This window comes from Microcaecilia unicolor, chromosome 13, assembly GCF_901765095.1.
Source record: "Microcaecilia unicolor chromosome 13, aMicUni1.1, whole genome shotgun sequence".
Taxonomy (NCBI): domain Eukaryota; kingdom Metazoa; phylum Chordata; class Amphibia; order Gymnophiona; family Siphonopidae; genus Microcaecilia; species Microcaecilia unicolor.
This window is the reverse complement of record NC_044043.1, coordinates 70,165,090-70,178,876: the sequence shown is the minus strand read 5'-3', so window position 1 is coordinate 70,178,876 and position 13,787 is coordinate 70,165,090. Positions and strand designations below refer to the sequence as shown.

At 44.9% G+C, this 13,787-nt stretch overlaps 1 protein-coding gene across 2 annotated transcripts in view; it reads left to right on the top strand.

Moving 5' to 3' along the window:
• The first annotated feature begins 1,839 nt into the window (after positions 1-1,839).
• Positions 1,840-13,787, top strand: part of C1QTNF12 (C1q and TNF related 12) — a 104,244-nt gene continuing 92,296 nt past the window's right edge. For both annotated transcript variants that reach the window (XM_030186120.1, XM_030186119.1), the window contains exons 1-2: positions 1,840-2,277; positions 2,526-2,801. In XM_030186120.1, coding sequence (XP_030041980.1) covers positions 2,637-2,801 — 165 coding nt within the window. In that variant the 5' untranslated portion in view covers positions 1,840-2,277; positions 2,526-2,636. The remainder of the gene's footprint in view (positions 2,278-2,525; positions 2,802-13,787) is intronic.

Here is a 13,787-nt window from a genome sequence, read left to right as displayed (position 1 = left end):
TCGCCTACCTGCACTTCGTGATAGTGTTTTCTGAGTATCTAATCAGCAAATTTGCAGGAAAATTGAAAGCCTTGCACCCCCCACCCGACACATCACCTACTATAGTGGAGATTCCCCTTTCCTCCATCACAGAGGCAGTAGAGACTCATCCTTGGTACCACTAATCTCACACGTTGCAGTGAAATGTCAATGGTCCCTCCCATCAACCTCACACCCTGCTACGAAGTCTCCCTCATTCCTTCCATCGCTGACATCATACACTGCAGCTGAGCAGGGCAGTAGCTGGCCAAAAAAGACACCCTGGGCAAAGGTTGCTTTGGCACTCCCCTTCGAGGTTCTGTGCCCACAGACGGGCTCAGAAAGACATGCGGTGGTCCAATCCCTTTCCTCAGCTTGGCACCCTCTGCAGACCTCCTTGCCCACCACCCCTTGCAATGGCACTCTTATCCTCTCATCACTGACCTCACGCAAGTGCGGTGGAGTCTCATTCATTCCTCCCATCCAAATAATCCGCCACACTGCAAAACGTAGAAAAAAACCAGCTCCCTGGGACTAAACCACTACCAAGCCAAGGAAGCCTCTCTGTTCCATCAGTGACTTCACACACATTCTTCCCATTAATGACCTCACAGTACAGAAGTGTCTCCCCCATTCCTCCCATCACTGTTCTCATGCAATCACACCACAGGCTACCCATAAAGTCATGGGGAACAAGGCTTTTATAAGAAGGGAGATGCACCTAGCCTTAAAGTTCGGTCTCCCTAGCTTTTACCCAAACCGTACCTTCTATTTCCCCATGTTCTGTATTTTAAGTTCTCTGTGGTTTAAGCAGAACACTTCGGGTGTCCCGTAAAACCTCCCGGGAGGAGTCCGGAGTCTGGGTAGCCAGGATGCACTGATCCTGACAAGGTTTTGCAAGCAGCAGGAGAAGCCAAGAAAAAAAGAAATTGCAGGCTCAGAGAAGGTAAATGTTTGCTACGGTCTGTGGATCTGTCAGTGCTGTTTAGCTGCTGTATGACAGATCATGCTATTAATGTGTCATCGAGTGTACTTTTAGCAAATTCATAGCTTGTCTACAGCTAACCTGAAAAGGAGGCTTAAGTACAGTAAGGCGCCAAAGAAGGTTAAATGTTATTAAGAAATAAAGACTGGCACATAGTTTGGCTGGAATGTGAGTTAGTTGGGGGACGATGTGCTGTTAACTCTTCCCTTGCCCAGCGAAGCTTTTCTCATCGTCATTCAGAAGTTACTAGACTGGGCATGAGCATGTGGGGAAGGGGGTGGGGGGGGGCGAGGAAAGTGGGGGGGGGGGGGGGATGCAGCCTCCCTTTCTCTCTGCCCCCCCCCCCCCCCAAAATACAAATTTACAAGAAACAAAGCTGAAAAAAAATCCTGGCATGATTAGGGGCTGACAGATGGTTGGATGTTCAGCTATGTTAAATAAAATCCCCATGAAAACTGCTCTTTGTGTACTTGCAGATTGCTGAACTCGCCGGTCACTTCTCTGAGAGACAAACTCTTGTGGAGTCTCTGAAGAGAGCGGGGCTAGTCACGTCTCAGCCATTCTGTAATAGGCAAGGCAGGGGACTGGCAGATTATTTGGTCCGGCCCCCTTTCTTTCACTTTGATGGAAAGAAATCATTTATTTGGTGAGGGGTAAGTAAGTCTAGCTGAGCTGTGATTGCCAACGTGCGAGATAGGGGGGTGAGAGAACGAGAAAGAGTTCGAGAAACGAAATAAACGATTCCGAAACATCCTTCAGGCGCACTGCTGCAGAGAAAAAAAAAACCCCCAACTTCAGAGAAAAACTTAATTCTAAGCAGAACAAAGAGGCAGAGACTGAAGACTCGGGACTGTGACAAGTATTTAGAAAAGTGGGGATTGATTGCGTGTTCAAACGCTAACGTCAAGGGGGATCTAAAGCCAAGAGCGGAGCAGAAAGTGCCCTGGGACAGCCCCGTCTGCTCCCACGGGATTTAGAAACCTTTCACTTGTTGCTACTTTCACATGAAACAGACTACGTCTAGCACCGAGCGTGCGATGCACAGAGAGCTAGAGATAAATTGTAAATCCATTTAAGCCGGCTTTCAGTGGAGCGGACGAGGGAGCAGCAAACGTTCTGGGTTTCTTGTACCTCTCGCTTGATCTTCCACCCACTGGTTATGGCAGAAAGAGGTCCGGATCCAGCACGTGCGGATCTCTAATTGGGGGAACGCGCGCCCTTTGATGGACTTGCCACATCGCCTTCCTGACCTTGCCTGACCTTATTGACAGAAGGTGAAGTGGGATTATTTTAGGAGGAAGGAGATTGACCCAGAGAGCACTGATGGGGTGGGGGGAGGGGGGGCCACCCTAAGCCATTTAATGTAGCTCCCCTAGCTGTGCTTAAATTTTGCTTCTAGGGGCTTTGTTGGGGTAGGAGTTGGATTGGGGAGGGGGGGGGGGGAGGTCTTCGGATTGTCTAGGATCTCCATCTCCTTTGCCTGCATTGAGCATCTGCCCTTTCTTTTTTATCTTCTTTCCAGCTGTCATCCCTGCCGAGGGAGCTGTCACTGCAGCCGTCTCAACGGCCGAGCCGAAGGGGCAGTTGCTCTTTGGAAGTTTTTTGCCTCACCTGCATAGGTTTGTCAAGCAATATGAGAGGCTGGATTTTGGCAATTGTGGCCACGATTCTATGCCAGCAGCTTGCCCTGTTCAGGGTGATGGCAGCCAAGAAAGAGAGAAAAAAGGGGAAAGAGCCCAACCAGTACACAGAGCCCTTAAATGTGACCCTCTCCAACAGTGAGGAAATCCACACCGAGGTATGTAAAAGAAATAAATCCTGCATTCACATGCAGTCCAATGTGTAGGCTGGAATAGATTACCCTACGTTATGAATACACATCCCTGTGTATTTTACAGAGTATCAGTTTATACCTGTATGCCATACAGTTTTTCATATACCTTTCTTTCTGTTAAACATAAGCGTGCAAACAGAACAGTGAGTTGTATACAGGACATATGTTTATTAGTAAACAGGCCCGGTGGCTCCACCCCTCGACGGCTCTAGCCTTTTCCTAAACCCATGAACATATTATAAAGATGTAACTCCCAAGTCACCTGCTTGTCCTACGTGTGTGTATACGGTTGTATGCATTTACGCATATGCATAAGGATTGGGTAGAATGAACTGCATATCTTAATTATTTAACTACTTCAAACATTTGTATACAGGACATATGTTTAAGGTATACACAAAAAATGACACATGTGAGTTTATCTTGTTGGGCAGACTGGGTGGACCGTGCAGGTCTTTTTCTGCTGTCATCTACTATGTTACTATGTTACGGTAACAGAATTCAAACATGCGTGGGATGTGCATAAAGGAATCCTGTGCAGCAGGAATGGATCCTCAGAAGCTTAGCCGAAATTGGGTGGCGAAGCAGGTGGGGGAAGAGAGGTTGGTGGTTGGGAGGCGAGGATAGTGGAGGGCAGACTTATAAGGTCCATGCCAGAGCCGGTGATGGGAGGCGGGACTGGTGGTTGGGAGGTGGGAAATACTGCTGGGCAGACTTGTACGGTCTGTGCCCTGAAAAAGGCAGGTACAAATCAAGGTAAGGTATACACATGAGTTTATCTTGTTGGGCAGACTGGATGTACCATGCAGGTCTTTTTCTGCCGTCATCTACTATGTTACTATTTGTTACTACCTGTTAATTGAAGATAAGTCAATGTAGGTTATCAGGTCTTTTTCTGTCCCATAGGTGGTATTTTTAAAGACAAAACTGCGGGTGAATCCTTTAGTGATGCTGCTGCCAGTCACATGTGAGGGACGTGGGGGACAGTGATTGCACTGAATAAGCCCATCCAGAGGAAAAGGGCTAGTCTATTAATTCATTCTAGATGGTCTAGTAATCTTTTATTTTTACACATACTATATACCATAGGAGCCAACTTTTCAAAATTATTGGGGGTGCTAAGCCCAGTGGAAATAACCCTTCCTTGGACACATACAAGGAATTTTCTCAATATTGGGGGTGCTCAAGCACCCACAGAGTCGGCTCCTGTGCTATATACGTTGAACAGTGCTCTGGTGCACCTCCAGCACTGTAAAAATGATCATTGGGGTTTTTTTTTTCCCCAACTGCATGTGCATAGTAAAGATGTATTATGAAAAAAACGGGCTGAATGTTTGATCTTGACAGGTCAGAACTTGCCAGTTTTGCTGCGCTTTCACCGTCGTATAGGTTCAGAATTAACACCTCGCTACAAGCCCTGAAATATTTCCCATCTGAGAACATTTCCAGCCAAGTGGAAGGAATGCTTCTAGAATCTAACCTCAAGGTTGAATTCAATGTGCTTTCTTAGTTTTCTAAAATGTATACTGCAAATATACTTAGGAGAACTGGGCTCCTAAAGCCTGGATAATGAAATCATAGCAATGAATTGGGGATTTCAACAGAGAAATTCGATTCAAAGATGTAGGTTGAGCAGGTCTGGAGCCCTGGGGCCCGTGCAGTGTGAGACAGAGTTTATGGGTAGGCTTTAGGCCTGTGTTGGTGGTGGTGGCATTAAGGGGAAGGAGGGGGTGAAAAGTGCCTCCACCGCAGTAGGACATAAGATTACAGAGAGGCGTTTGGATTTGGAATATACTTTTGGATGCAAGACTAGCACAGAAAGCTGTCCCTGTACCTAACACGGTGCAGTCAAAACTTGCTTAACTTTAGCTGTAGAAAGAAGTAATGGGGTGTGGAAAAAAGTGTAGGACATAGGCTCCCCAAACTCAGCTCATCACAGCAGACTGCTGGTCTGTATTGCATTCGGTATAGGGCGCTGCAGAGACCTTTAACTCCTCTGATGGAAAGGAGCACTGAGCCTGCAAAAAACCACCCTCCTCCTGCCACATGCCTTGGTCTCTGCAGGGTGAAACTCAATCTCTGGAAACAAAAAAGGGGGAAGAATTCCTGTAACCCCCTCCCAGCTCACAATGAAGACAATGCAGGTGGTTACACAGATGAATGACCACTCCCCAGGTAATAATAAGGCAGTCTGCCACAATAGCACCCTTTGTCTTTTTAATAACGTTTTTTTTTAAAGAAGCTGTTAGGTCTGAGGCAAAGGAAAACATAGTGGGGACATGAATAGGAGACATTCCGGCATTACCATTAATGTTCAGGGCACATTTTCTGCTGTATTTAGCCAGTATATTAATCATTCTACCCTTTGGGGTGAATTTGTTCTGAGCAGAATGTCCTTTACAGAATACTAGCTTAGCTTGCATTTTCATGCCTAACTTTTACACCTGCTAAAGGCTGGTATAAATGCTCACGCCCAACTAACGGTAGTATTCACTGCGCCTAAATCCTGGGAATGCTCATGACCATACCCCCTCTGGAGTTGTAAGCGATGAAACTTAGGTGTACATGCAGGGCCGCTCAGAGTCAGAGCCAGGCCTGGGGCAGGGCCGCTGGAGCCTCTGCTGCCGCCGCCACCCCACTTGGGTTGCCGCCAACCCTACCCCCCCCCCCCCACTCAGGCAGCCGATGCCCCCTGCCCCCTTACCTTCCTCTGTCTGCTCCTCTCTCGGTCTGTCACTCTCCTGCTCCTGTGTGCTGGGACCTGGGTTATGAGCTTAACGCAATTATCTGGGTCCTGATACACAGGAGCAGGAGAGAGACAGACCCCAGCACCGGGCCCCCCTTGGAGCCCGAGTCTGGGGAATCTTGTCCCTCCCCCTCTCGGTAGCCCTTTATGCGTGTTATACTGTAAGGCATAAGATAGATCTGTGCACAACTCATTATGACTGCCAATTAAGTGCAAAATTGAGCACCTAACTAAGGGTGACCTATACAGAATTACCCAGTTTATAAATTGCCACATGATTCCTAAAAGATAGCCATTTCAAAACTATGTAAATGTGTGTTCACAGTTCAATGTGCGTGGAGGAGTGGCCTAGTGGTTAGAGTGGTGGACTTTGGTGCTGGGGAACTGGGTTTGATTCCCACTGCAAGTACAGGCAGCTCCTTGTGACTTTGGGCAAGTCACTTAACCCTCCATTGCCCCTGGTACAAAATAAGTACCTGACTATATGTAAAGCACTTTGAATGTAGTTGCAAGAAACCTCAGAAAGGTGGTATATCAAGTCCCATTTCCCTTTCCCTATTGGAGATTCTACATGGAATGTTGCTACTATTTGAGATTCTGGAATGTTGCTACTATTGAGATTCTGTTGCTACTATTTGAGATTCTACATGCAATGTTGCTATTCCACTAGCAACATTCCATGTAGAAGCCTACCCTTGCAGATCAGCAACATGACCGCGTAGGCTTCTGTTTCTGTGAGTCTGTCAGACTCACAGAAACAGAAGCCTGTGTGGCCGCATTGGTGATCTGCAAGGGCAGGCTTTTACATGGAATGTTGCTAGTGGAGGAGTAGCCTAGTGGTTAGTGCAGCAGACTCTGATCCTAGGGAACTGGGTTCAGTTCCCACTGCAACTCCTTGTGACTCTGGGCAAGTCACTTAACCCTCCATTGCCCCAAGTACAAATAAGTACCTGTATATAATATGTAAGCCGCATTGAACCTGCTATGAGTGGGAAAGTGTGGGGTACAAATGTAATAAAATAAATTTGCATATTCACATTTTAGCACTTTTCAACCAGGGCTGAAAGCACTATAGCAGTGAATTAACCTTTAAGTGCTCTGTCCGCCAGCATTCACTAGCTGAATCCAATATTGGGGAAGGAGGAGCTGGAAAAGATGGAGCGTCCTCTTGGCACCTATTGTATTGAAAATTACTTTGGTCCAATGAAGGTGAGGCCATTTGCAATGGGATCAAAATTGTAAAGTACTGGGAAATGCATGCATTAGCCTTATGAATACTAAAAACGTCCAGAGGGGTAGTAGCCATGTTAGTCTGTAGTAGACAGAGGCTGGTGACACCTTAAAGACATAAGCACTCTCACTTCCTTCCTTGTCTTTATTATTACAGATGTGGAGGGGCATTATCAAATAGGTGGGGAAATGTGGGATATAAATGCAAATAAATAAATAAATATGACTTCCAAATCTGATTTTGGACATTTTGTGAAACATTTCTCAAAATCCAGTAGCGAACTTGGCCATTTTCAAACCAGAAAAACGTTTCTTTCAAAAACTGCAATTTGCTAGATGTTTTTGTGCTCAGTACATCCATCTTTTAGGACTATTTTCGAAATAAAATAATCCAAGGGAAAAACGGTATTTAATGTTTTTTGGAGAGTTCACACGTTTCACCACAAGTGTACCAGTTAGAGTGGGATATGGGCCTGGGTCCCCTTCTCTTCCGTCCACTGCATTGACTACTAGGCTATTCCTGGGACCTGCCTGCTACTCTAATAGGAATGGCCATCGTATTTGAAGCTGTCATAGAGCTTGGTATGTACTGTCACTGTCACATTTTTGGGAGCTGGGAGGGTGTCAGTGACCAATGGGGCAGTAAAGGGTCTTAATCCCTTCAGTGGTCATTAAGAGCACTTTTTGGTCACTTACTGTCATGATTCAAACATTTCTAGCCAAAACATCTTAATTTTTTGCCCTAGATGTTTTTAATTTATTCCCTTATTGCAGAAAAATATCTATCTTTTAGTGCCGTCTATGTCCTGCCCAAAACATATCCCTAACTGTGGAGCAAGATGTCTAAAATCAGAGTATCGAAAATTGCAACTTGGACATTGTGGATAACATGAAGAAGGACTTAATGAAGCTAGAAGAATGGTCTGGATTGGAATTTGGCAGCTAAGATTTAATTCTAAAAAAAGCAGGTTCATGCATTTGGGCTGTAAAAACCCGAGGGAATGGTACAGTTTAGGGGGTGAAGAACTTTTGTGCATGAAAGAGGAGCAGGACTTGGGTGTGATCGTATGTGATGATCTTAAGGTGGCAAAACAGGTAGAAAAGTTGATAGCGAAAACTAGAAGGATGCTTGGGCGCATAGGGAGAGAACATAAGAACATCAGTGTTGCCATATTGGGACAGACTGAAGGACCATCAAGCCCAATATCCTATTTCCAACAGTGGCCAATCCAAGTTACAAGTACCTGGCAAGATCCCAAAACAGTAACATAGTAACACAGTAAATGACGACAGATAAAGACCTGTACGGTCCATCCAGTCTGCCCAACAAGATAAACTCATTTTACATGGTATGTGATAATTTATATGTATACCCGAGTTTGATTTGTCCTTGCCATTCCCAGGGCACAGACCATAGAAGTCTGCCCAGCACTCTTCTTGTACTAAAAGTTCTGAAGGTAATGTCGAAGCCCCTTAAAATTTATACTCAAGCCCACCCATATCTATTCAGTCATGATCAGGACGTAGACCATAGAAGTCTGCCCAGCTCTAGTTTTGCTTCCCAATTACCGGCTTTGCCACGCAAACTCCGCTAAGATCACGTGGATCCATGCCTTCTAAAAAGGATTCCTTTGTGTTTATCCCACGCATGTTTGAATTTCATTAATGTTTTCATCTCCATCACCTCCCGCGGGAGGGCATTCCAGGTATCCACCACCCTCTCTGTGAAAAAATACTTCCTCACATTACTCCTGAGTCTGCCCCACTTCAACTTCAATTCATGTCCTCTAGTTCTACCGCCTTCCCGTCCCATATAGTAAAATAGATTTTATGATCTTATCCTAGAAATAAGCAGTGAATTTTCCCTAAGTCCATCTTAATAATGGCTTGTGGACTTTTCTTTTAGGAAATTATCCAAACCTTTTTTTAAATCCTGCTAAGCTAACTGCTTTTATTACATTCTCTGGCAATAAATTATAGACTTTAATTACATGTTGAGTGAAGAAATATTTTCTCCGATTTATTTTAAATTTACTACTTAATAGTTTCATTGCATGCCCCCTAGTCTTAGTATTTTTGGAAAGAGTAAACAAGCTATTCATGTCCACAAATTCCATTCCACTCATTATTTTATAGACCTCTATCATTTTCCCCCTCAGCTGTCTCTTCTCCAAGCTGAAGAGCCCTAGCCGCTTTAGCCTTTCCTCATAGGGAACTCATCCTATCCCTTTTATCATTTTCATTGCTCTTCTCTGTACCTTTTCTAATTCCACTATATCTTTTTTGAGATGAAGTGACCAGAACTGCACACAGTATTCAAGGTGCGGTCGCACCATGGAGCAATACAAAGGCCAATAAGAAGTAGGAGGTGATTATGATACCTCTGTATAAGACTCTGATGAGACCTCATTTAGAATATTGTGTAAAATTCTGGACACCACACCTTCCAAAAGATACAAATAGGATGGAGTTGGTCCAGAGGGCAGGTACTAAAATGGTCAGTGGTCTTTGTCATAAAGCATATGGGGACAGACTTAAAGATCTCAATATGTATACTTTGGAATAAAGGCAGGAGAAGAGCGATATGATAGAGACATTTAAATACCTACACGGCATAAATGCACAGGGGGTGAGTCTCTTTCAGTTGAAAGGAAGCTCTGGAACGAGGGGGCATTGGATGAAGGTGAAAGGGGATAGACTCAGGAGTTAACCTAAGGAAATACTTCTTCATGGAAAGGGTGGTGAATTCATGGAATGGCCTCCTGGTGGAAGTGGTGGACGTGAAAACAGTATCTGAATTCAAGAGAGTTTGGGACAAGTACATAGGATCTCTAAGGAAGTGATAGGGAGAATAGATGGCATGGATGGGCAGACTGGTTAGACCATTTGGTCTTTATCTGCTTACATTTTTATCTGTTTCTGTGTTTTTGACAGAAAAAAAGACCTTCTGCCACCTTATGATGTTTGTTGGACTTTTTTTGTTTTTTTAAATGAGCCCCTTGATCTCTTAACTGTCTGACAGAGCTTCTCTGATCTTGTTGTAGGGGAATTATCATAAACTGATGTCATCATCCTTGGTCTGTGACATCACAAATGTCTTAGAAATGATGTAGCAAGTGGAGAACTGTGACAGCAGCAAAGGGTCAGACACTTGCCCTCCGCACATGGTTTATAGGTAGAATGAATTAAAGCTCTGGGAAGTCTTAGCTGCATGGTAGGGTTCTCCGCTTTAGGACTCTGTCTGAGGAATCTGTCTCTCAAAAAGTGTCAAGGGATCATGTCTAATAATTCCATCCTAAAAGCTGCATTCCTTACTATGTTAGCTGTTTTGAGTTCCCTGACAGCCTTAAGTTAGTCCTTTGGGAATTCCCAATGAATGACAAGTTGGAGGATAAGGCAAGGCCTGGAATCACTGAGAAAAGGACCCCTCACTCCACACTCTTACCATGAACTCCTTTCTTTGATATAAAGTATTTACATATACAATGGTAGTTGTAAAGAGGAGAAGGTCAGGAAAAAGGGTGACAGACATTTTTGGACATTAAGCAAGCAAAGTCAGAAACCATCTAGCCAGGGAACAATAAAGGCCACAAAACTCTAAAAAGCTATTCATATACAGTGGCGTTCCTAGGGGTGGGGGTGGGGTGGGTGCGGTCTGCCCCGGGTGCACGCCGCTGGGGGGGGTGCCACGCGCTTGTCGGCTCCGCTCGGTCCGTGCTCCCTCTGCCCCGGAACAGGTTACTTCCTGTTCCGGGGCAGAGGGAGCATGGAACGAGCGAAGCCGACAGGCGCGCGGCACCCCCCCCCCAGCAGATAAAAATGCACCCAGGGGGGTGTACTTTCGCCGGGGGAGGTGTCATTTGGCTGGGAGGGGAGGTGTCATTTGGCCAGGGGGGGGGGGGGCGCATTGGCGATCCGCCTCGGGTGTCAGCCGCCATAGGAACGCCACTGCTCATATAACAGATGATAGGCTAGTTGTAAAAGAAGATGGTGGCTGTTTTCTGATCATCATTTCTACATCTTCAAGTGGACAACGCAGTAACCACTCTAGCCAGTCTGGATTTTGGGATATCCTCAATGAATATGCATGAGTTAAATGTCAATGCACTACCTCTGTTCTATGCAAATCTATCTTATGCATATTCATTATGAGTATCTTGAAAACCTGACTGACTAGGTGTGTCCCGAGAACTGGGTTGAGAATCCCTGCTGTAGAGAGAGGGAAGAGGTCCAGCCTCTCCACCTTCCAGCCCATTCAAAGCAATTGAGAGCGAAAGGATTAAAACCAGCAACATTGAACTCCAGAGATGAATAAAACAGTTAAATTAAAAGTTTGTAGCTGATTTATTACCCTTTCCCTGCTAGCTGGTGACTGACAGCATTCAAATGCTTTGGTTCTTTTTCTTTTCCTTGCTGTTTCTGCATACACTCTAAGGGACCCTTTCATTAAAGTGTGGTAAAACTTCGCAGTTACTATGTGTTAGTTCCAAAAATTAACATGTAATAACTGCAAAGTCTCTGTGGTAAGTGCTGAGGGTAGACTTAGCATTTTCCCATACAGTGAACATAGAGAAAAAAAAATTACCATACATCAACCCCCAGATTCTACATAACATGTGACGAGTGTGAGCGTTAAATTGGGTGCATGCCCATTTATATGCAAACCTTAATTGGGTAATGAACCAATCAGTGATGACACTTGGCTGATAACAACCAATTATCAGCGCTAATTGACAATATTTGGAATTAATGTGCGCATCTTTTTAGATGTATTCTAAAAAGAGGTATATGTAAATTTGAACATGCATAACTGAAAAGGGGGCATGGCCGTGTGAGGACTGTGGGCGTGTCAGAGCATTCCTCAAATTTACGTGCGTTGGTACAGAATCCGGGGGAAGGCACCTACATTTAGGCACAGGTATCTACACCAAGTTTTCAGTGGCGTAAATGACCGCGCATTCCCCAGCCCTATGCACTATTCTATAAACCGCTAAGCACTATTTTTTTGACACGCCTGGTTTTTAGGTGTCATTTACAGAATCTGATGGTATTCTCCATAGATTATATTACTACTCTTAAATTACTACTTATATAGAGTTTTATGCTATGCAAGCACTTAACTTTAGTAAGTCTGTTCTCTCGGGAATCTGCTGTGCAGATTCCCCAGAGAACAGACGTACTGAAGTTAAGTGCTTGCATAGCATAGAACTCTATATAAGTAGTAATTTAAGAGTAGTAAAAAAATGTATGGAAAATACCTTCAGTTAGAAAAAGAATATAAAATACAAAATAAAATAATATATGTCACGGAGACCAATGAGGATTGGAGGAGTGGCGGTTTAAAACTATGTGGAGGGGCATAATTGAACGAAAACGTCTATCTCCATGGGCGTTTATCTCCGAGAACGGGTCCGTGAAGGGGCGGACAGAACCGTATTTTCGAAAAAAAATAGACGTCCATGTTTTATTCGACAATTTGTGAGCTGGGCGTTTTTGTTTTTCAGTGATATGGAAAATGAAAGCGCCCAGCTCAAAAACGAATAAATCCAAGGCATTTGTTCGTGGGAGGGGCCAGGATTCGTAGTGCACTGGTCCCCCTCACATGCCAGGACACCAACCGGGCACCCTAGGGGGCACTTTTACAAAAACAAAAAAAAAAGGTAAAAGAGCTCCCAGGTGCATAGCACCCTTCCCTTGTGTGTTGAGCCCCCCAAATCCCCCTCAAAACCCACTGCCCACAAGTCTACACCATTACTATAGCCCGAAGGGGTGAAGAGGGGCACCTACATATGGGTACAGTGGGTTTGGGGGGTTGGACGACTAATAAGCATTAAGCAGCACAATTGTAACAGGTAGGGGGGGATGGGCCTGGGTCCACCTGCCTGAAGTCCACTGCACCCCCTAACAACTGCTCCAGTGACCTGCATACTGCTGCCAGGGAGGTGGGTATGACATTTGATGGTGAAAATAAAAAGTTGTGAAACATCATTTTTTGTGGTGGGAGGGGGTTAGTGACCACTGGGGGAGTCAGGGGAGGTCATCCCCGATTCCCTCTGGGGGTAATCTGGTCATTTAGGGCACTTTTTGGGGCCTTATTCGTGAAAAAACAGGGTCCAGGAAAAGTGCCCTAAATTCTAGCTACAAATGCATACTTTTTTTCCATTATCGGTGAAAGGCGCCCATCTCTCCTCGGCCGATAACCACGCCCCAGTTCCACCTTCGCCACGCCTCCGACATGCCCCCATCAACTTTGTACGCTTCCGCGATGGAGTGCAGTTGAAAACATCCAAAATCGCCTTTCCATTATACCGATTTATTCGTTTTTGTGAGATAAACGTCTATGTCCCGATTTGGGTCGAAATCTAGGCGTTTTTCTCTTTCAATTATAAGGTGGATAGTGCCCCATTACTCTGATAACTGAGGTCTTCTAAGCTTATTCTAAAGAGAGTATCACAAGGCTATATACTGTGAACATTATTATTGCTGGGTCTTGTGCTATTGAAGAGCCTTAAGGGAGTTTATTTACAGAATCTGCTTGTAGATAATACGGATGCACATAACACCGGCCATTTAGGTAGCATTAAATGGTCTGTGGTAACATTCAATATACACTAAGTTCCATGAGTTAACTGCAAGGTGCAATAAAATTTATTCCTCCCCCCCCCCCCCCCCCCCGCATCCCGTTCATTCCCTGCTCCTTTCCCTGCTATTCACTTAGGGGGGAATTCTATAAAGAGCGCTAAAAGTTAGATGCACAAAATCTGTGTGCCCAGATTCCATTATAGAATAGAGCCTAAGCTGGTATTTGGGCAGCCCACACTTACGCCTCATAGTTGCCACCTAGGCATGCAACTTACATTATTCTATATTTGGTGCCTAAATATGTACCCCACTCATGCCCCACTCACATATGTGACCCCTATGCAGTTGTGCGCCAAAGCACTTTTGCCCCGATGCTCAAAACTCTGGCGCTA